The sequence below is a fragment of the Actinia tenebrosa genome, unplaced genomic scaffold, assembly GCF_029948245.1.
Source record: "Actinia tenebrosa isolate PJP-AT-01 unplaced genomic scaffold, QUT_ActTen_1.0 PGA_scaffold4__44_contigs__length_22323623, whole genome shotgun sequence".
In the NCBI taxonomy this organism is placed as follows: domain Eukaryota; kingdom Metazoa; phylum Cnidaria; class Anthozoa; order Actiniaria; family Actiniidae; genus Actinia; species Actinia tenebrosa.
In genome coordinates, this window is record NW_028292581.1 from 13,630,491 (window position 1) to 13,652,327 (window position 21,837).

The 21,837-nt window shown below is 36.5% G+C and overlaps 2 protein-coding genes across 2 annotated transcripts; one reads left to right on the top strand and one right to left on the bottom strand.

The window, feature by feature from the left end:
- Window positions 1–295: 295 nt before the first annotated feature.
- On the top strand, window positions 296–10,260 carry LOC116297001 (uncharacterized). The gene is made up of 10 exons (XM_031705131.2): window positions 296–467; window positions 819–900; window positions 1,923–2,051; window positions 3,174–3,234; window positions 3,950–4,012; window positions 4,774–4,819; window positions 6,159–6,249; window positions 7,049–7,121; window positions 8,207–8,289; window positions 9,102–10,260. Exons 1-10 carry the CDS (start codon window positions 307–309, stop codon window positions 10,101–10,103), a joined length of 1,791 nt encoding a protein of 596 aa, XP_031560991.1. The 5' UTR covers window positions 296–306; the 3' UTR covers window positions 10,104–10,260.
- Window positions 10,261–12,880: 2,620 nt separating this feature from the next.
- LOC116296995 (uncharacterized) lies at window positions 12,881–16,896 on the bottom strand. The gene is made up of 6 exons (XM_031705125.2): window positions 16,716–16,896; window positions 16,154–16,192; window positions 15,930–16,058; window positions 15,059–15,166; window positions 13,510–13,902; window positions 12,881–13,052 (listed from the first exon to the last, which is right to left on the bottom strand). Exons 1-5 carry the CDS (start codon window positions 16,834–16,836, stop codon window positions 13,517–13,519), a joined length of 783 nt encoding a protein of 260 aa, XP_031560985.1. The 5' UTR covers window positions 16,837–16,896; the 3' UTR covers window positions 12,881–13,052; window positions 13,510–13,516.
- Window positions 16,897–21,837: the final 4,941 nt, after the last annotated feature.

Below are 21,837 nucleotides of genomic sequence, written 5' to 3' on the forward strand. Positions count from 1 at the left end.
TTTAGTATAAAAATTGCACTTATATATTATGAAAATTTAAACTAATAGCCGACAAATTACTGGTTAAGATAAAACCAAAACTCTTGATGATCTGTACATGCAAAAATAACTTGGAATAAACTGATAATCAGTATTGTACAGATAAAAGCAGGTATAGTATAAATTAAATTAAGAAACCTTTCAATTTGGAACAATTTTTTTTGGATTGGTGAATAACTATTTTCACTGCATAATTAAATTACTCTTCATGGGTTGCCTGTGGTTACAAACAGCGCATGCGTTGTGTCCGGTATAAGGAAAACCAAGATGGCGGCCATCAGCTCTTTGAATGACGATAAATGGTATTTTACCAAAGAACAGCTCCAAAATACACCGTCTAGACGAGCTGGATTAGCAGCAGATAAAGAACTCAGCTACAGGCAACAGGCTGCTACTTTAATTCAAGACATGGGGCAAAGACTTTCTGTGTATCCTTTGTTACAGATTTTAGTCTCTTGCTTTAACTTTTCTAAAATTCACTCCAGAAAATTTCTTAAATGACGGGCATTATCTTGTATAATGTCCTCTGACAAACAAAAAGTACTTAATTCAAAAGACAGTTTGCTTTAAATCAATAGCCAGTGATTGAATTAAGTTCCTTTTTGGAGAACAGTGTACGTGATACATCAGACAAAAATTATCTTCAAGAGCTGAGGAATTTTTTCTCATTTTTTATTGACATGACATTTATGCCTAAAAGAAACGTGTTTCTACTGTATATTTCTAGGTTTTGAGTTACAAATAATGATGTTTAAATGTTCTTTAACGGTAGTATCTAGCTCACAGCTGACTATCAACACTTCTATTGTCTACATGCATCGTTTTTACATGTTCTTCCCTTTCGCCAGATTCCATCGACATGTGAGTGTTTTCTGCTTGTTAGAGTTTTGTAATATTTAGTTGCAGTGACCAGTATCTCTATTAAGTGGACACCCTTGGGACCTCGTCTGTTTTTCCAAGCTAAAATATCATTTTTTCAATCTGTTATTGTGTTACTGTACCTTTCATGAGAACAAGGTGTATGTAGCAGTATTGGGAGAGAGATGCCAGTATATAAACCTTTATTGTTGGCTAAGAATTACCTCGCAACAGAAGGATTGCCAAAAAAAATACATATTTAATGTGTAGTTCCAGAAATTATCCATACCCCCACAGAGGAATTTGGAATTTCCAAGGGGTAGGGAGGGTCAGAGTAAGAAAAGAAATACAGAGTTTGTATGGAAGAAAATTGGAATTTCTGGGTGTGGGGTCTTTAAAAAAATATTCAGTCGGGGGGTTTGCATAATTTCTAAAACTACACGATACGGGTTTATATAGATGAGGTCGGAAGAAAAATGTATCCATATCGGCCATTGTTGCATTTACAGGATATATTTTCTCCCTGTATTGGTGATTCAAAATCATAATAACTAATAATTATGTAATTTTTTATTAGAGCTAAGCCTGGTAATTTGGGTGTTATACCACTCCTGTAATTTTCATTTCTATGGGACATGATTTATTGTTGTTTTTTTTTAATAATACACTCTACAAAATTACTTAATCCTGAATGGACAAGAGGAGAATAATTAATTGTTTATTGTACTCTTTAGAGTCCCAATTAAGTTGCTCAATTTTGTTGAGTGTTTTATAAACAAAAAATGGCACTATTTCCTTGTGCAGTTCGGAATTGATAGATGATGTGAAGTTTTGCAAATTCATCCGATTTTGAAAATTTTCAATACATCACTTGTCTATCAATTCTGAATTGTACTTGATATTGTGCAATTTCCTATACTAATAGTCATGAGCTGGTGACTTGGACCCCTCTTACCGCACCTGATTTAAACTGTTTTCATAAAATAGGGAAAATAAATGTTATACATGTATGTTGTGTTATCTAGGCAATGGCTGCTTGTTGTCTATTCCTAGCGGCTAAAGTGGAAGAACAGCCTCGTAAACTGAAACATGTTATCACTGTTGCTCATGCATGTTTACACAGGGGAGCCCCTCCACTGGACACCAACAGTGAGGTTGGTAGTTAGCAGTAGTTTTTTGAGTATGACATACTACGTTTTTTGCTTGTGCATGACATTTCTAATTCATTTTTGAGGCAGTAATAAGGCTTTGTACCCACTAGCAACATTCATAAAATTCATAAGCATAAGATGACTGACATAATCATAACCATAAGAAAATGCTGGCCTATTTCTGATGTTTATGATTATGTCAGTCTTTAAGGCAGGTTATATGTAAGAGATAATTACCGAGAACGGAGGCAATAAGCCCAATACACGTATAGGATTAGTGCCGACGTTTGAGGTAATTAAGTATTTTATATATTATCAATTGAGAAGGTTTTCTATCAAATGTTGCTATAAATGCGAGGTCTATATATAGTTATTAGGCAGATTAAGATTTTTTTCTTCCCGCAAATGGCAAACGTGACCACGTTTTCATCGTTTCCCTACAATTCACTTAACCTTTTGCAAACCTTCCCGACAGACACACATATTCTTATTTTTATCTACTACTTGGAGATCATTGCGATTCCTTTTCACTAATTTTAAAGAATTTTTTAATGGTCAACTGACATTTCATGTTTGCCGTGAGCAAGAAGCTTAACCCCTCTATTAACCGGGTTAATAACAAACTATACATTGACCTCGCATTTATAATGAGGGTTATAACAAAAATAATGCCTTGTGAATAACAAAGAAAACCGTGTCAATTGAGAAATAATAAATGTTTCAGTGCAATTCCACTACGAAATAAGCGACTTGTTAGTGTCTCACAAGCAATCATTTGTTGATTCGGAAGGCAGAGGCAAGTAGTTACTTGCGAGATACTAACAGATCACAATATTTTGTTTGTTATAACCAAGTTTGATAAGTGTTTTATTATTCCAATTATTATTTTTCCATTTTTTTTCCTTTCTGTTTTTGCTGTTTTGGCTTTCTATCAATAAATTTAATAAATTGAACAATGCCTTATTTTCCACATTTGACGTCAAATTTATTCATTTGAAATTTATACAGCCTATCTTAGAAATTTATTTTGAAATATAATTTATATGTGGTGGTTCTTTTTTTTTTTAATTCAAATTAATGACAATCTTTTAATTTAATTTAAAATAAACATCAACATTTTGCTAGGAATACTTGCAGCAAGCTCAAGACCTTATTGAACATGAAAGCATTCTCTTACAGACTCTAGGTATGTACCAGCCTATAGATATACAGTATTGTTTTATAATAATAAATAAGGTTTTATTGTAGTTGATGACATATTTAGCTACTCCTATCAGGCTGATAAACCCACATAATGTGTCCTTGAAGTCTCATATGACTTGGTAGCTCAGTGGTTAGAGCATGGCACTGGAATCGCCAGAGGACACATGTTTGAATCCCTTTCAAGACTCAGAATGTATTTTGAGTCTTTCAAATTGCAGCTGCATAAGTTGCTTGATATACTGCAAGGATCAGCTTAATTTCCTACCTAGTTGATAGTCATAATTATAATTGATTTTTTGAGAAAATTGTGAACAGTAACTTCGGAAACTTGATTCTGCTTATTGGTAGTTACAAGTGAATGTTTTGTAAGAACAATAAGTAAACAAATAATTAAAATAAATAGGATTTAGCAGTGAAATTTCCTAGAGACTGGCTCTTCATTACTGTAACTGAATTCCATTTGGAATTAAGAAGTTGATTTTTGCAGAGGTGGGAAAACTGGAGGATCCAAAAACCCTAAAAACACAGAGAACCAACAAATGACTCTACTCGCATACGTAAAAGAACCCGGAGGGACTTGAATCTGGGACGCATTGATGAGAGGCAAACACTCTCAGCTCTATGTGAGCCATGCTTCCTGCACTTCATATGTACTTTGTGGAGTTGTTAGCATCAAGGATCCATTTTGTTTTTGACAGGTTTTGAAGTGAGTGTCCATCATCCACACACCTATGTTGTCAAAGGTATCCAACTAGTAAGAGGTACGAGAATCAAAATCTTTTGAAAACTAGATTAGCTCACTCAAAATCCTGCACACAAACAATGAGGCAAGAGCCTTGTGTGATGGGGGGGGGGGGGGGGGGGGAAGGAAAGATTTTATTTTCTCACCCATACTCCGCCCTTTAAAAAATAATGAACAGTCCCTAATACTTCTTTTGAATTAATAACAATAACAACAACTATGATGAGAACTTATATTTACAACCACCACTCCCCATGCGGGGCTCTTCCGTGAGGTTCCCTCCACACACACTATCACTACATTCTATATTTACAACATACAACCCTCAACTCACATGTTACTTTTTATGGAGGGAGGAAACCGGAGATCCTGGAGAAAACCCTCGTGGCAAGGGAGAGAACAAAGCAACAAACAAACTCAACTCACATATGATCCAGTATGAGCCTGGGCTCAAACCTGGACCACAGTGGTGAGAGGCGAGTGGTAAAGCACTACACCACCCATGCCACCCATGCTACAACAATGACAACAATAATAATAATAATAATGATGACATTCTTATAGCTCATTTACCACTTCTCAATGCACTTATGAAGTTACTGTTGAGATAAAAACAAGAGTTCAATTATATTTTGAATTCTACTGTTTTATTGCAATATTTATATATATAAATCCATATTTTGTTAGGCTTTCCGATTGCAATGTGTGTCTCATTTTCTCCCCATTATACCTGATCATTTTATTTGATAGTCATTGTTATATGATGATTTTCACACACAGCAAGTAAAGATCTTGGGCAAGCTTCATATTTTATGGCAACAAACAGGTAGGGTATATAGCTGCTATCTCTCTGACTTTACAACCCCTTGAAATGGTGTGCGTAGAGAGAGAAGGCTTAGGCTCAGGTAAAACTTCCGATTTCACGTGAGCCGAACCTAACTGTATATGGGATCAACTCATATAATTACGTTCGACTGACTGAGTCAAACGTCGAACTTATGGTACGTAGATCTTAAAACGAATAAAACCAAAGCAAATCTTGTTTAATGTTTATGCAGTCAGCAGTTACACCATCATAATGCCAGTGCATAATCAAATCATCAGCTGTAGCAACAATGTTGAAAAACAATTGTTAATGGTGCATGCGTGGTGGCAAAGAATAATTAAACTAACAATCTCGTACCCAGAGCCTGCGTTTCTTCTGGCCTAAGCGAAAAACGAGGGCTCTGGCATAATCTATTTTTTCAGACCAGGATTTCTTAGACTTCCAGTATAACGGCGCACGCGTTCAAAGACTTGCCAAAAATTAAAAATATTTTTCCCCGATTCTTAATTTGTACTATGATTTTTACTTTGATTTTTAATTCGATTTGATTTTTACATTTCTTATTTTGACCGTTTATATTTCACTTTCCGAAAATTGCGCATGCGCCAAAATATGGATTATGCCAGAGCCCTCGTTCTTCGCCGCAGGCCAGAAGAAACGCAGGCTCTGGGTACGAGATTGTTAAACTAAGTGCAAAGCATACATTAACATGATTTATGCATTTAGAACAGCTCATGTGAGGTTCGACGTTTGACGTCGATCTACAGTCGTTTTTCCCGAGTGAGCTAGTCGTGAAGATCGACTTAGTCGGTCCAAATTCAATCGGTCGAACTTAATTGGGTTCAAGATTAGCATGTATAAGACTAAGAGCAAGTAAGATTTTAATTAACTAAAGCAGAGGAAACTAAAAGCTGTACATTCAATGGACCAAATCCACTTAGGCATAATGTTTTTCCATTTTAGATCATGGGTCATTCCCTAGAGTTTCATTCCTTTGTTTGATGGTTGTGCATGAAAAGACACATGGATATGGATACAACTCAAACAAAGAATCTCATTCTCAAGGAAACACCTAATAGGGGTAGATTAAAAATTGTTTTGGGGTGGCTTTCCCAGTGTATATAGAGATATTATACATCGCTTCAAAAAATACTAATGAGTAATTACGGCTTTAGGGGGGTCCAGTGCACCACAGGCCACCCCCTGGATCTTCCCCTGCACATGGTCGGAAATGGGAAAACATTACGCTCAAGTGAATTTGGTCCATTCATTTAATTACCTTTTTTTAAAGAAAGGAAAATGAAAAATGAAAAATTATTTCATTTTAATTTCCCTGTAGCTTGCATCTGACCACATTATGTTTGCAATACAAGCCTACCGTGATTGCTTGTGCTTGTATACACCTCGCTTGTAAATGGTGCAACTATGAGGTAACTTACTATAGTAGAGTGCATACCATATATCTCTGAAAATCTTTAAAAGAAATTTCACAAATTTGCACGAAAATTAGTAAGTTCAGTTGTACAATATTTTTAGTTATCTTTTTCATGTATATATGGTGTGCACTTTACTGAACACTCAAATATATAATGGTACTCAATTCTTGATTTACTATATTTATATATAACTATTTTTATGAACTATTTATTTACCCTTTGGCCACCCAGACACCCCTTCATTGCATTTTAAGCATGGGTGGCGTAACGGCGAGAGCGCTCGCTTCTCACCAATGCGACCCGGGTTCGAGTCCTGCAGATGTCGATGTCGTATGTGAGTAGAGTTGTTTGTCGGTTCTCTCCTGTGCTTCGAGGGTTTTTTTCCGGGTTCTCCGGGTTTCCTCCCTCTGCAAAAATCAACTTTTGAATTGCAATTGGAATCCAGTGGAAGAAGAGTCACTCAGACTTGATGTGTTCGCATTTTTACTCTTTTCATGAAGTCCAAGCTCGACTTGTTGCCACTAAATTCGGAAAGGGTCTACATGTATTTCACTCTTTATCAGGATAATTATTAGCCTGAGAAAGCAGACGATCTTTCTTCGTCGTTGTCGCGATCCCTGCAACCCCCCCCCCCCCCCACCGGAGAATTTACTTTTGTGGGGGGAGGGGGGTGGGGGTGAAAGGTTGTCTGTTTTTCTCAGGCTAGAGAATCATGAAGTCCTCAACCTCTTAATAGTGGGTTTGGGTGAGGTTAGACAGTTAAACCTGAAACTGTTGCATGATTGTGCTTCAGATTCCACCATCTAGTGATAACAAGCAATGGTGGCAATACCTGAATGCTGCTGTAACCAAGGAAGTGTTGGATGGTGAGCAGATACTCTAATATTTATGCAACTGTGATAATGATGGTGATGAATAGGGGGATGATGCTGATGATGACGATTAAAGGATGGTGACAACGAGGATGATGATGGTGGTGATGATGACGATGGTGGTGATGATAACAACGAGGATGATGATGACGATGACGACAACGAGGATGATGATAATGACGATGATGACAACGAGGATGCTGATGGTGACGATGACGACAACGAGAATGATGATGGTGACGATGATGACAACGAGGATGATGATGGTGACAACGAGGATGATGATGGTGACAACGAGGATGATGATGGTGACAACGAGGATGATGATGGTGACGATGATGACAACGAGGATGATGATGGTGACGATGATGACAACGAGGATGATGATAATGACGATGACAACGAGGATGATGATGGTGACGATTAAAGGATGGTGACAACGAGGATGATGATGGTGACGATTAAAGGATGGTGACAACGAGGATGATGATGGTGACGATGATGACAACGAGGATGATGATGGTGGCGATTAAAGGATGGTGACAACGAGGATGATGCTGTTGATGTTGACAACGAAGATGATGATGGTGACGATGCTGACAACGAGGAGGGGGAAGGGGGGGGGGGTGGGTGCAAGGCTGGGACAAGCCTACAGAGTAATGCTCAGTATTGATGATGGTAAGGGGCGAGGTCAAAGCAATGGTCCAAAACAAGGGCCCGATTTTATGAATTAAGGTGGTGGGTACCGGTACATATCCCCTCCCTCCTCAGAGACCTGTTCAAATGTTCGACACTGGGGGTATGTAGTGGCAGTTTCTATACAGAAATATGTTTTTTAGCATACATGCAGTCAGACAATCCATTTCTGTGATTTGGCTTTTAGTTGTGGAGATATTTGGTTAAAAAAATCTAAAATTTCACTTCGAGAGGAGGTGGATACCGGGTTGCACCACCCCTCCCCCCTAAATCGGGTACCGTGAGATGACAATTGTTTTGCCTTCATCCCTAATGACATGATCTTTGCATGTGTAAAAGGTGATGATGAGATTGATGATGAAGCTCTTATGTTTGCCTTATAGAAATAGCCCACGAGTTTATTACCATCATAGAAAAATGCCCTAGTAAGCTGAAGAAGAAAATCAATTCTATTACCATGTTAAAGGTAGGACGACTACTTTGGTATCAGTCTAGATCAGCATTTTTATTATTGTCAGAAGATTAAGTCTGCAAAACCATACTCGACTTCCTAGGAATAACCTTTGGTTTTTAAACATATTAAGTATAATCTTTAAAAAACCTTTCACATTTTATCGCTAACCTAATTCACAGATGGAATTGGAATTTAGCTGATTAGGTTTTACGGAGGTATGGTACACGACGTTCCTATACCTTTCGGGAATGATACGAAAACGTTGGTAGAAATGCTAGTCAGTTTACTACTGAACAACGTTATAATCGAATCTACAGCACTCATTTCTACTGATCCTTTTGAGTTTTATAATGCGATTTTGAACATTTTATCCCGGAGAGCCTTCGTGCTAGAGTTTGAATACCTCGAACTTGGAGAACTGAATGACGGAAGCCAAAAACACGAATGCATTAAATTTGTCCGGATGGGTAATTTAAAACAAAATAAGCAAAACGACAACAACAACAACAACAAAACAAACAAACAAAAACAAAAAAAGAACAAAAAAAATACACAGTTTGGTAGAGTAACTAGAATTACACAGAGTAATTTTCATCTAGGCCTTTTCTAGATTAGGATTTAGAAGTTGATTTTTTGCGGAGGGAGGAAAACCAGAGAACTCGAGAAAAGGAACAAACTCTACTCACATACGACGAGTCCGAGGATCGAGCCCGGGTCGCATTCCATTCGCATTCCGCCACCCATGCTTCCCGCCATAAAACGTTTAACATCTTTTAGAATAGCTTAACATTTAATTCGGTTCTAATGTGTGTGATTACCTCCAGGGTTCTAATATACCTCGACCGTTACGACCCAATGATCAACCAACAAGTAGCACGGCTCTGGCTTCCAATGGACAGGACGGCGAGAGTAGCTCTTCGTCTCTTGTCAACGATATTGCACGAAAATACAAAGAACACGACGACCACAATGAAATCCCAAAAGGATCCGAAAAGAAAAACAAAGCAAAAGCAGAAAATGCCAATCACAGTGAAAGAAATCTCTTGAAAACGAGTAGCACTGTCACGTCTGAAGGAGCAAGTGTTGCTACTTCGACGACTGTCGTGACATTGCCCGTTCTTCCTCCGTTGACTACCAAGTACGCAGCACCTACGACATCTTCTGCAAGTCAGCCTGCGTCTGTTAATGACCCTAAAGTATCGACCACAAGCGCGCTGCCTAGTTCTTCAAGTGGTGTACCTAAACAAAAGCATCGCTCTTCTTCGCATGAGGATGGGACCCCATCAAAGAAGCACAAATCGCATCATTCTTCAAGTCGTTCCCACGCCTCGCATTCAAGTCACAAGGGGAAAACTTCTTCTCATTCTTCAGATTCCTCATCGCCGGGGAAAAGACCTCATGGCAAGCCAGGTCATCCTTCAGCCTCTTCTTCCCACAAAAGCTCCAGCCTTTCATCAAGGCATCTTCATCATCATCACGCCCAACAACCCGTCCACTCAAGTCACAAAGGGCATTCAACACACCGACCAAACCCTCACCACTTACAGTCTCACTCGTCAAGCCTCAAACTTATTCCACCATCGCCAACGTTAGGATTATTGGACAAAAAAAGACTTTCAGGTTCTAATAAACCCTCACCACCGATCCCTAGGGATCACGATACACTCCCCCCTCCTCCCCCACCCCCACTCCCTCCATCTGATAATCATTCTATGAGTTCCAGTAGTAATGTATATGGAAGTCGTGAGCAACTTGCTCCCCCACCACCCCCTCCCCCAGAACCGGCGCCAAAGTCTCCACCACCGCCTCCCCCACCACCTTTTTGATCTGTCGGAGTGCCCTTGGTTTCCGTTACAACACGGTTAGATTTGCGTATTTCGAAAGCCAAATCTATGCCCGTTGCCTTGTATTGAAACTGAATATCTGCATTATGATTTTTGGGAATAACTGAATTGTATCCTTAAATTAAATTGCTTAAATATGCATTGTTGTTTTTCTTGCTATATTTTATCAGGAATCCGAGAAAAATTCACGAGAAATCAAATCGTACCTTGTTTAGAACACTTTGATTTTGATTTGGAAACATCTACTGTAGTAGCTCATAAAACGTTTGTAACATTTCCCGCCTTGATAACGCCGACTATGGCGGTCGCCTTCTCCACGAAGACTGCCATCATTCTCGTTTCCAGACCCTACTCAAGCCAAATCGTAGGCTCTGGGAAACCCTACTGACCGGAAGCAGGGCGAGAGGAGGAAGCCTTTTCATAGTTTAAGAATCGATTCCACTGCGCAGGCGATTTTATCCCGAATTTCTCACCTTCTTTTGTCTAAACCTTCTTTTGTTCTTAATTAAACAAAAGAAGGTGAGAAATTCGGCTTATTGGCCGATCCGTGATGCGGAGAGTAGGACTGGGCACTACTCTGACTGTCAACAATGGCGGACTGTTTGTGGAGGGAGTTCGGCTGAGAAGAAGATCTTTCAAAGGTAAATTTGGGCTTTTTTAGTCTTAGCAGACGGAAAGAGAGAACAATTCGAGTCTGCTTTGTCTTTTTTCTTTGCGTTGTGATTTTTTTTTTCTTTGTGTTGTGACTTTTTTTTTGTTTCAGCGTTTTGCTTTTTTGTGTGTGTGTTGTCCCTTCTGGGCCACCGTACATTTTAGATTAAACTGTTTCGCTAGAAGCAAATTTTGTTGAATTTTCTATTGGATTTGGCGATTCTATACACCACATAAACAAGCAGTGACGTCGTAGTGAAATAGGGCAATTATTTTGTTGAATTCATCCAAGATGGGGGCTGCGACGTCATGTGCAAACGAACTGATGTTGTTTGCTCGAAGCCAGTCTCCTAAAATCTCCCAATTCATAGCTCCGACTCAGAAAATAGCGAATTAAACACCGCTGCAGCAGAGTGTTTCAATGGAATTTTTAAATTAAAAATCTTGTCCCACAAACAAGTACACAGTAGCACTACAAGGATTACGAGGCAAATTTCTATTCTCGCATGACATGCCGTAAACTATTGAAACAATTATAATATATTCTAAATTTTTAAGTTTTAAATTTTAGATAGTTTGTTAAGGTTGAGGGACAAAGCAACGATAACAAAGGGGATTCGAAACCATGCGGAGAGCGCTTCATTCTGCATCATCATACACTACCTTTATTGCGCAAGTAGCGAGCAAGTTTTCACCATCCAACTACATAGCTAAAAGACAGTCTAAAATGCATCGTACGACGAAATGAAACACATTTTAGACGATTGTAAGTATTAAACTTTATCTTGAAACGGTATTTGAAAAAGCTGAAGGAAAAAAACTGATAAAAATTGTAGTTCAAAAATCCCAGCTACTTCAAACAAATTCCCTGAACGGCCGCGAAGTCAGCCATGACGCCACAGTAATAAATAAGAAACCTTTGCCATGTTCTTCATTAGAAAGAAAATATTAGATAATCGTATGTTTGTGCCTATCAAATGCATAACAAACGTTCTGGAGCAAATAATAAACGTTCTGAAGGCTAATCAGGAGTATTACGAGCTCACATTCTAAATTATTCGGCACATAGATAGTAATTATCACAAATCCTTATATCGCAACGCTGAATTCAAAAGGGAATCGGATATTTGCAGAACATCAATAGCTGTACGTTAGATTATATTGAAACTTCAAATTTAAGATGTTAATATCATGGACTCCATGTATAGCGCAAATACAAATCATGAAACGTAAGTAAATAATTTTTATGAAAATCTCTTCGCAAGCATTGCTTCTTCTTCTAGTTTGGCTTCAACTTTTCTTTTACACACGATAACTTCATCATTGGCCGGAAGCAACTGGTTCTAACTCTTCAGGATAAACAAATCAAAGTAGCGTCCAAAGGACTTTCGAACATTTGAAAAGGTATCAAAGATTTTTTTTAAAATCAACTATTTAGAATGATTCTTTTCACGATAACGCGTTTGAAACATCAAATAAACTTCAGTCAAAATGATACTAACATGAATGGGTTGAATGTATGACGTCACAGCTTAAAACCGAAAATAAATCGTAAAATTTTGGCACTTTTCTTTCGAATATCAAAAAGAAATTTCGGTGAGTGATTAATTATGTATCCAACATTATTTCAGGAAGGTTCCAGCTCGAATGAAAGAGTTTTAATTTTGGAGCGATTTTCGTCCAAGTGCCACTTTAAGTCTGCATGTAATCTTTGGCTGCAACTCATTTTTATTTTTCGAGCTACCGACTCAAGCATAATCACGATAATTCTTCTTCCGCAAGCTTCCCGGCATTTCACTTTAGTTTTTGCAATACTTCTCACCGAAGACAAGTGTCCCTCTATTCATCTCATATACAGTCAACTTTAGTTACAGCAGACACCGTTGGGACCGTCACTTGGTGTCCGTATTTAGCGAGCGTCCGCAATACCGAGGATTAATCACTACAGTTAGGTTATTTCTTTGCCAGTATTTTTCGCTTGGGAATTTTCTCCTGTCCGCAATAACAAGGTGTCAGTAATATCGGGGTGTCCGCAAGGCGAGGGTTGACTGTACGGTAGACAGAATTTTAAAAGAATAAAGTCAAACTGAATTCAAAATAATACACGATTATGAATAAACATCTTTAATTTTAACTCAAGTACAACGCGGGGAAAAATATTCCTAAATGCTCTTTAAAAACTATTCTAGTGAGGGTTGAGAGATTTTTATTCGTAGCCCATTTATGATTCTTGTTTGTATCCGCAAGTCTTTCCATTGTCGAGCTCCAGTTCACATCTTTCTGTAAAGAGAAACATTCAGCATGAAATAAATGGTGTTCCTTTTCCACTGATATCGATACATGTTATGCACTCTATTAGCCTATCAATTCTCCCCTCCCTCTTTATAAATTTGAATCGTAACCCCGACTCCCCATCTATTTCCCCTTGTTTCCCCAATTCTGCTGGCGAACAAAAAAAGAGCCGCCATTTCAAAACAACGTTGTCGGTCGGAATTGTGGGTTGTAAGCTGTAAATTGTTCGTGGTTTTCATAAGTAGTTCGCAAAAAGTTAATATCTTGATAAACTAACTTTGAGTGATGACCTGCACTGGCAAACTATCTGGGTAAATGTATATTGAATTTTTAACGAGAAAACACTCAGTCCCCAACAATTCCAATCGGTCTCAGATTTCTGATTTCAGATTTCCAACCGACGTTTTTTGAAATAGGTGTATACAAGTATCAGCATAACACTCACTGCTTGTTTATGCGTTGCCACAGTAACGAAGATGACATACTGGGGTCGGGCGTAGGTAGAACACATAGTATCGACCGCAGTTCTTGACTTTGATGGGGTTATTCCATTGGCATTTGCTTTTCCCCCAGTGATAACACACTTTACGGACGACTGTCTGGCCTCTAATTGCTGGATAACTTCCCACCATCCAACCAGTAGCATGGGTACCACAGCGATTTTTAGGTGGAGCACTGGTTGGCATTCTGTTACCAGCAAGACCCGTGAATCGATACCAACGGGTGATAAAGCCTTTCTGGTCGCAAATCGCCCGTGCATTTCCCCTGGGTAGGGACTGTCTTCGGTTCCGTTGGTTTAGGACAGCATACTTTCTGCAGGGATCGTTAACGTTTGAACCTGAAGGCAATGAGACAATTGATATAATAAATTTGCACGATCGAAAAAATAAAAATAAAATAAAATAATTAAATGAACTGATAAATATCTGCAGGTTGAAGCAATTCTATGCTATGTGTACCTATTATCCTTTTTTTAAATATCCACCGAAAACGTTCACAGAAATATGGGTCCTCTTTTCCCTGATAATTCCTTCAGAAATCTAATCATTTCTTGAAATGACAATGTAAAGGAATAAAAAGTGAAAATATAAAAATTCGAAAACACAAAGAATATATGTTACAACTAGGTAGGAGGGATTAAAAAATAGCTATCGTTAAAAATCAATCTGTATACTAAATCAAACTTAGGTCTTATCAATCACAAACGTTTATTGTAAAATAATATGCGGACGATTGCATGGACTTGAGGAGCTATATATCTTCTAATAAATGGTTACTAGGCTCTCTTTTCATAAGTCTAGTGTCATCTTAAAGTGAAAATGAACCCTTTGGCAATACATTCAGTACTGGTTCTGCATAAGGGAAATAGTTGATTGGTAAAGTATTTTTTGATTTGAGTGATGCGTCTCTAAGTTATGAAGGTTCATACTTCCACTATGTTAATGATGATGACGTCAATTAAGGTATTTGAGTGTTTTTGTTGTAACTAGTATTACTAAATGTTGGCCATTTTGAAAATACAAATTTTAAATACCTTTTATGTAAACTATGAGTAAAATAATGATGCTTTTTAAATACTGTATCTATGAACCAGTTCGATTTTGTATATTTAATTAAGCCTTAATAGATTCACACTCATTAGCATATTGGAAGTATGAACCTTCATAACTTCAAGGGCGGATCAAGGGGGGGGGGGGGGGGGGGACAAAAGGGAGCTGGAGCCCCCCCTTCACCGAAAAAAAAAACGATGCTTTTTTATATTGTTTTCCGTTGTGTTGACGAAAGAAACTCAATTAGCCCCCCCCCCCCCCCCCCCTAAAATTTTGGCTGGATCCGCCCTTGAACTTAGAAACTTATCACTGAAATCAAGAAATATTTTACTATTCAACTATTTACTTCATGTAGAATCAGCACTGGAAGTATTGTCGAAGGGTTCATTTGCACTTTAAAAGATGTGCAATATTAAAATGTTTAGTAATGAATTTATTACTTACAATGACTACATGTACGACGGCAATAAAGACGTGCAATGGCGTAGTTACACTTCTTCAGATTTCTTATTCTAAGGCAACTGACTCTTGACAAACTGTCTCTGCAGATACCTGAAGGAAAGAAGAAGAAAAAAGAGAGTTGCATTCAATTGCTTTTCCCTCGAGTCTTGAATCTTGACAAATTGTCTATGCAGACTGCGGCTTAACTGAAGGATGGGAAAAAGTGTGGGCAAAAATTACTTTTCACTGTAGATTCCTCATTTTTAGATGTAATTAAATGAGACTCCAACAGTTATCCTTTTTGGGGTGCTTAACTTTTTGGATGGATAAATGTGCATAAAAGGTGGTCACGTGACCTTAAAAGAGGGAAAATGCTAAATTAAAAACTAGGTGATGGTTTGAGATTATTTGTGAGATTTCTTTAGCTTGTTTGAAAGTAGCGACAAAGATACACACATTCACGTTTGGAATGGTCGACCAGAATGTTTACGAAAGGGAAAAAAAAGGGCATAGAGGACATTTTGACAGGTCACGTGACCTGTTTTGTAAAATACCTCCTTAACACAAAACTTTAGCCAACCATTCTCAACGTCCATTGAACGACTTCAGGAAAGGAAATAAATTGAGGTTGAAAACGTTCAGCAAAGACTTAAAATGAGCACCTACTATTAAAATGAATTTGTATGTAAATTTATGTAAATGTCGTGGTCACATAACCTAAATTTTTCCCGTTTATTGGAAACAATTTGTTCATAACCCAGGCCTTAACATGCTTGAGAAGAGAAGAGAAGAGAAGGAGAGAAGAAAAGGTGATGAAATTTAATTGAAAAAAAAGGTAAAATGATAAAATAAATAAAGTAATACAATATCATACCGCAGGTGGCAGCGCAAAGGTTCCTGATGATTGCATGCCTACAATATCGTCGTTTTTTCAGCTGAAGACAACTGTAAGAGCTCAAGACATTCCTAAGAGCTCTCTTCTCTGCAACTTCATCTTCAGATTCTTAAAATTAAAAAAAGAAGAGAGAAAAAAATCCATTCCATAAGAGAAGCTAACTCTATTTTATATCTATAAATTTTTGATTTCAAATAAAGTACCTTGAGCGTCTCCCTCGGTAGCTGGAGGAGCGTTTATTTCTAGAAAGAAAAAGAAAAAAAATTATGACAATATTTATGCAAAACATTTAAAAAATTATAATGATAATATGATAAAGTCAGTATAGCTTAAAGGGCAACGAGCAGGAGCGTTCGCGCACAAGCGCTGAACATTTTCAGGTCAATAAATGGCATAAATAAATATTACACGCTTGATTGTTTCAATCCTTTTAAACGGCCACTTAGCTGAGAAAATTATCCAAAGGTTAAGGAAATGTATAAATATTTGTAGTGCGGTTCGGTTCTGACTATAAAAAAGGTTGAATTACTCTCTATCTTTTTTAGTCTAGTAAGATTCCACAAATCAATTAATTCTGTACACAATAAAACACGCATGCTGATAAAGTTGACCATTGACAAGATCGTTAACTTTAGCATCGAAGAGAGAGAGAGGAAAAAATTAATTTGGCTTGATGGGCGGGACCCAGGTACTGTGTAGTATAGCAGCGCTGAATGTATCAGCTAATAGCACAGAATTCATACATTACATCCCATTTAAACTCACCCTCGTCAGATTGTTCTTCTTGTTCAGGTACCTCAGGGAGCTCAACCTTTTCGTCTTCCTCAAACGAATGAGCCACCACAAGGGCACCCAGGAACAAGGCTGCGATCAGATAGATCTTCATGGTTTTAGCACTAGGTTTTTGACTTGTCTGCAGCAGGAGTTACAACCAAATGATGAAGTTGTTCAAAGTCACCCTTTTTATACTATCCAGACAGGAAAAAATTTGGCATTTATTCTAAATTAATCATAGGTTGGATTAATGACGCTTTCAAGTCGAGTCAATAAACAATGGATAATTGCATTTTTGTTCATTCATTCAAATCGAATAATACTGAATATGCCCAAGGCTATATTTTGTTTACAATCAATTTTTAAAAGTATTATTGACAGATCGCAGAAGGGGTGGATACTTCTTTCTTCATGATTTCACATTTTTAGATTTACAATAATTTAAAGTCTTGTCACAGTTGCTTGATTCTTTTTTGTCCGAAGTGAAAAACACTTGAATTAAAGACGCCGGAAAAACAATGAGTTTGTAACTTTAAAATATTGTTTTGAATTCCTGAAATTGCTTCACGAACGGTTCTATGAACAAAGTGAACATGAAATTTAAAATAAAACAAAGTTATCAAAAATTGTTGACAAACTTGGAAAAGTAGATTTGAAAGGCTTTGTCATGGAATTGCACAGCAAAGGAAAATGTTTGCGAGCTTACAAATCCACTATCATTGCGTTATAATATATATATACAAACGGGAAGCAAAGCAAAAAAATAAACATTAAGTAAACAATTTATTCATTTTAAGATTCTTTCTTGGTGGTACATTCCTTTTATACAAAGGTGTACAAAAACCCAGTAAAATGCTCGTTCTAAAAATAATTTCAATATAAAATATTTTAAAACCAAGTATAAAAAATTATGTATATGTGGATTTCAACTTTTCATACAAATTCCATTGTTTTCTATTGCATAATTAGAACTATTTTGTACTATTTAGTAATTAGTATTTCACGGATAAGTTGTTTGCACTCTATACTTCTAACTTTTTTGAACTTTTTAACCTATTTTCATATTTATTTGATACTTTATTTATTTCGTTTTATTATGTTAGGGCATCTTTGAAAATCACTTTTGTGAAAGAGCTTCTCTCAATAAAGATTGTTATCATTCACTGCAATAAAGGATTTGGTTGCCTAGATTTACGCTACGTAGGGCCAACCGAGGCTAAAACAGTTCAATTTAGTGTTTGATTGCTTACATACATGTAAATATAGTGTCAATCATAAATTTTAAAAAAAATATTTTTTTAAATTAAACTTAATATTTAGCTATTTTTTATGCTGCAATAGTTAGTGAATTACTTCATTAGTTCTGCTTCATCTGGCGTGTTTTGAACTTAAACTATGAGCTTACGAGTTAAAATGGCTAATACTTTTCCGTTATCTTGTTGACTTTTTGTTTCCTTGAGTTAACCTTGTGCCAACTGTCTTACTATTTTATGCAAGGGAATAAAAAAATTACTTATTCTGACAGTGGTACTACAATGAGCACTAAGGCACAAGATTGATCGATGCATAATCCAAGTTCCTTGCATGGCCTGGCAAGTTGCAAAGCCCTAATAGAATAAAATCTTAGACCCATCTATTTAGAGTGCAAACAATTAATCCGTGAAACACTTATTACTAAATAGCACAAAATGGTGCTAATTAAACAATAGAAAACCATGGAATTTGCATGAAATTGTGCTATTTAGTATTACTAAAGTTTCACGGATTTACTGTGGTCACTCTATTCATTTTCAACTACTAAAGTTATTCAATTTTTAAGTTATGCAGCAAAAAATTCAACATTCTTTATCAATTCTTTTAAAAACCCCTGCTTGGACTCCGTGAATAGCTACGTGCAAGCCGCTCACCGGATGAACGCGCAATATTTTTAATACCATTAATGAATTCATTTTTGTTAAATAACAATTGTTTTCAATATCCGCCAAAAGGCGTAGTTGTTTTTTAAATCAAAATCAAATCATATCGATAGCAACTCAGTTTTCTGGAGTTTCCAAGCCGGTGCACGCACAGTACACTTCTTATTTAGTACAATTCACTTTTCCATGGTATTACAAGTTTATAGAAATGCTAGGATTATTAAATATCTCATGGTGTCAGTCGGGGTTTCAATGACCCTTTAAATTTCATTTTTTTCATGCTTTATAAACACAATCATTAGTTCTACCCCACCTGACATAGATTTGAACATTGATGGCATTTAAATGGGAAGACAACGCAGAAATTCATTAAAGTTTGCCAATACTGTTTTAGAGTCTGAAAAGTTTATGTTTTTTACTAAGTTGAACCCTGAAGATAGTTTGACGTTTATTATAACCAAATATCTATTCCGTGATATTACATAAATAATCGAGTTTTGTAAATCAATGTCCTCAACTATCAACCACCCAGTTAATGATAAATTCAAATTAAAAAGAGCAAAATATCAAAATATTTTTTCCTTGATTTATTTTGACACAAGAAAGGGCATATTTCTCGTAAAATTTTCCTTTTCGTTTGTTTGCGTGAGAAGGTGCATGTTTTTTGCTTTTCACCGGATGACTTCACAATTCAGTTCTATATTTATGAGATTACTGACCGGCAAAGCAAAATTTCAAACGCTTTGAAGTTTTTGCAAGTAAAAGGAATATATCACACACACAAAAATAAATAAATAAATAATAACTTACATACAGATAGATTAACGAAGTATTTATAGATTTTTTTTGACGACCTAGAGAATTAGAAAGCAGAATATATATCCAGCATGCTCCCCAAAAGAATAATTTGGTGCCATAATGCGTATGAAAACATGATTCAGTTAATGACGGTGGCTTTTGAAGATTAAGTGAAACGTTTTTATCATGCATTCTAATGACTAGGAACTACATCATCTATTTTATAATAAGCGTTAACTAGAGCTAAGCCTTTATCTAGAACGATGTACGAAGAACGAAAAAACTATTTACTTAAGTTTCAATATTAGTTATCCGAACTCGGAATGTTGTTTCAAATCACTTTAGAGAGATCTAACGTAACATTAAAGATGGCTGCTGTATTTCGATACATGACGACCGCTTTTGAAAGTATTGCGGGCGGACATGTGAGAAAGGCGAAAGGAATTGCTTGCTTGGATCGCAAACTAAAGCGCATCTCGGAATAAAGCTATTTCTAATTTCCTGACCAAATTGAAGCCAAAGGTTTCCGTTTTCGTCTACTTTTGTATTGCTTTATTTGTTTGCTTATTCTAATAAATGAGCAGTTGGTTAGATTTGCCACTACGGCAACATCAATAAACATGGTGGGCCATTATTTTCTTATTTCATTTTTGAATAAAATGATTGCAAACGGCAATCACGATTCAAATATCATATTTTTACTTCAGTTTTGGGAAATGTACGTTCGAGATATATATAACCATATATCATATCCCATGCTAAGTGCTTCTAGTAAAGTTTGGATATCAATGTAAGGGATTTTATGCTTACAGCTTATAGGTAGTTTGGTATAGATTCGGAATTGGAAAATTCTACGAAAACGCTCAAACGTTTAGTTATTTTCCGATGCGGCATAAATTACTGCTGAAACTATAGACAATGAACCTTGAATAAAAGGTATGGTCATGTACTGACTGCAATATAGTATTTGGTTGATTAAACTTGTAGGGTCAACCGAGGCTAACACAGTTTGATTCAGTGTATGTTTTTCTTGAATTTCGAAAACTTTTATAAAACATGAACTTAATATTTAGCTAGTTTTTTTTAATGCAGCTATAGTCAGTGAATAACTCTATTCAGTTCTGCTTCATCTGACGTGTTTTGAACTTTAATTTTCAACGATGGGAAGTCAACTGATAAAACTATAAATTTACCTACTCAAGTTGAATATTTGTAACGTTCAAACGACACGCCGTCAACACTTTAGCTTTTTCAGAGATCAAAAAAAAAAAAAGCTTGATAGAAATGCCAATTTATAATACAAATTATGCTTGATAATAACTTAAATAAGTTTACGAGTTGAACACAGGCCCCTTTTTTCTTTGTTAACTTTTGAGAATAAAAAATGAAATTAAAAAGATATATATTTTTTGAGAGCATTTATTACAAACGCCTATTTAGTTTATGTTTATATAACAAGGTATGTTACAAAATCGTAGAACATGAAACCCGTCATGGAACGATTATTTTGATTATTTTTTTAACTTTAAATAAAAATTGTTTTAATTACAGCTAAAATTCCAATGTTCTTTAACAATATATTATTTCTAAAACCCCCTGCTTGGAATCCGTGAGTAGCTACGTGCAAGCAGCTTACCGGATGAACGCGCAATAACTTTGATATCCATTATTGAGTTTAGTTTTTGTTAAATAACAAGTATTTGGTTCACAAACTTAGTGGTTTTTCTAGTTTTTCTTTCATCCTTTTTCGTAAGAGACAACCTAGTTATTGCTGTGTTTTTCGATATTCTGCAAAACTGGGTAGTTACTAGTCTCCCCCACAGCCGCTTTCAGTGTCGTCACGCAACGCTTTCTCCCCTCAGGGGAGAAAGCGTTGCGTGACGACACTGAAAGCGGCTGTGGGGGAGACTAGGTAGTTACAAGCTGCATGCTGATTTTTTTTTAAATTTATTATTATTATTTTTTATTTTTATTTTTATGCTGCAGTCCATCAAAAATAATAAGTTGTACGTTAGAATAACTTTTATGTTTTTGACTGACGGCAGTGAAAAAGCAAAGACTCGATAGCATGATCGCATTGTTTATTGTTGATTCATTCAGCTGAGTCAAATAATCCCAAGAATATGCCCAAGGCTATATCTTGTTTTTAACAAGACTTTAAAGACTTTAAAAACACATAAAGGGCAAAGTCAGTCTAGAAAGTGAGACTAGAGATTTCATCTGTTCATGCATCCCACGATCTATTATAATTATTGAGTATCTATTATAAGTGCCCTACTAATCGGGGAGACAAATAGATACTTTTATTTAAATACGCTTAATGAGTAAACACACTTATTTCAATAAAGTTATTTCAATAAAGTTAGTCAACAAAGACCTAGAAAGCTGTGATCGCTGAG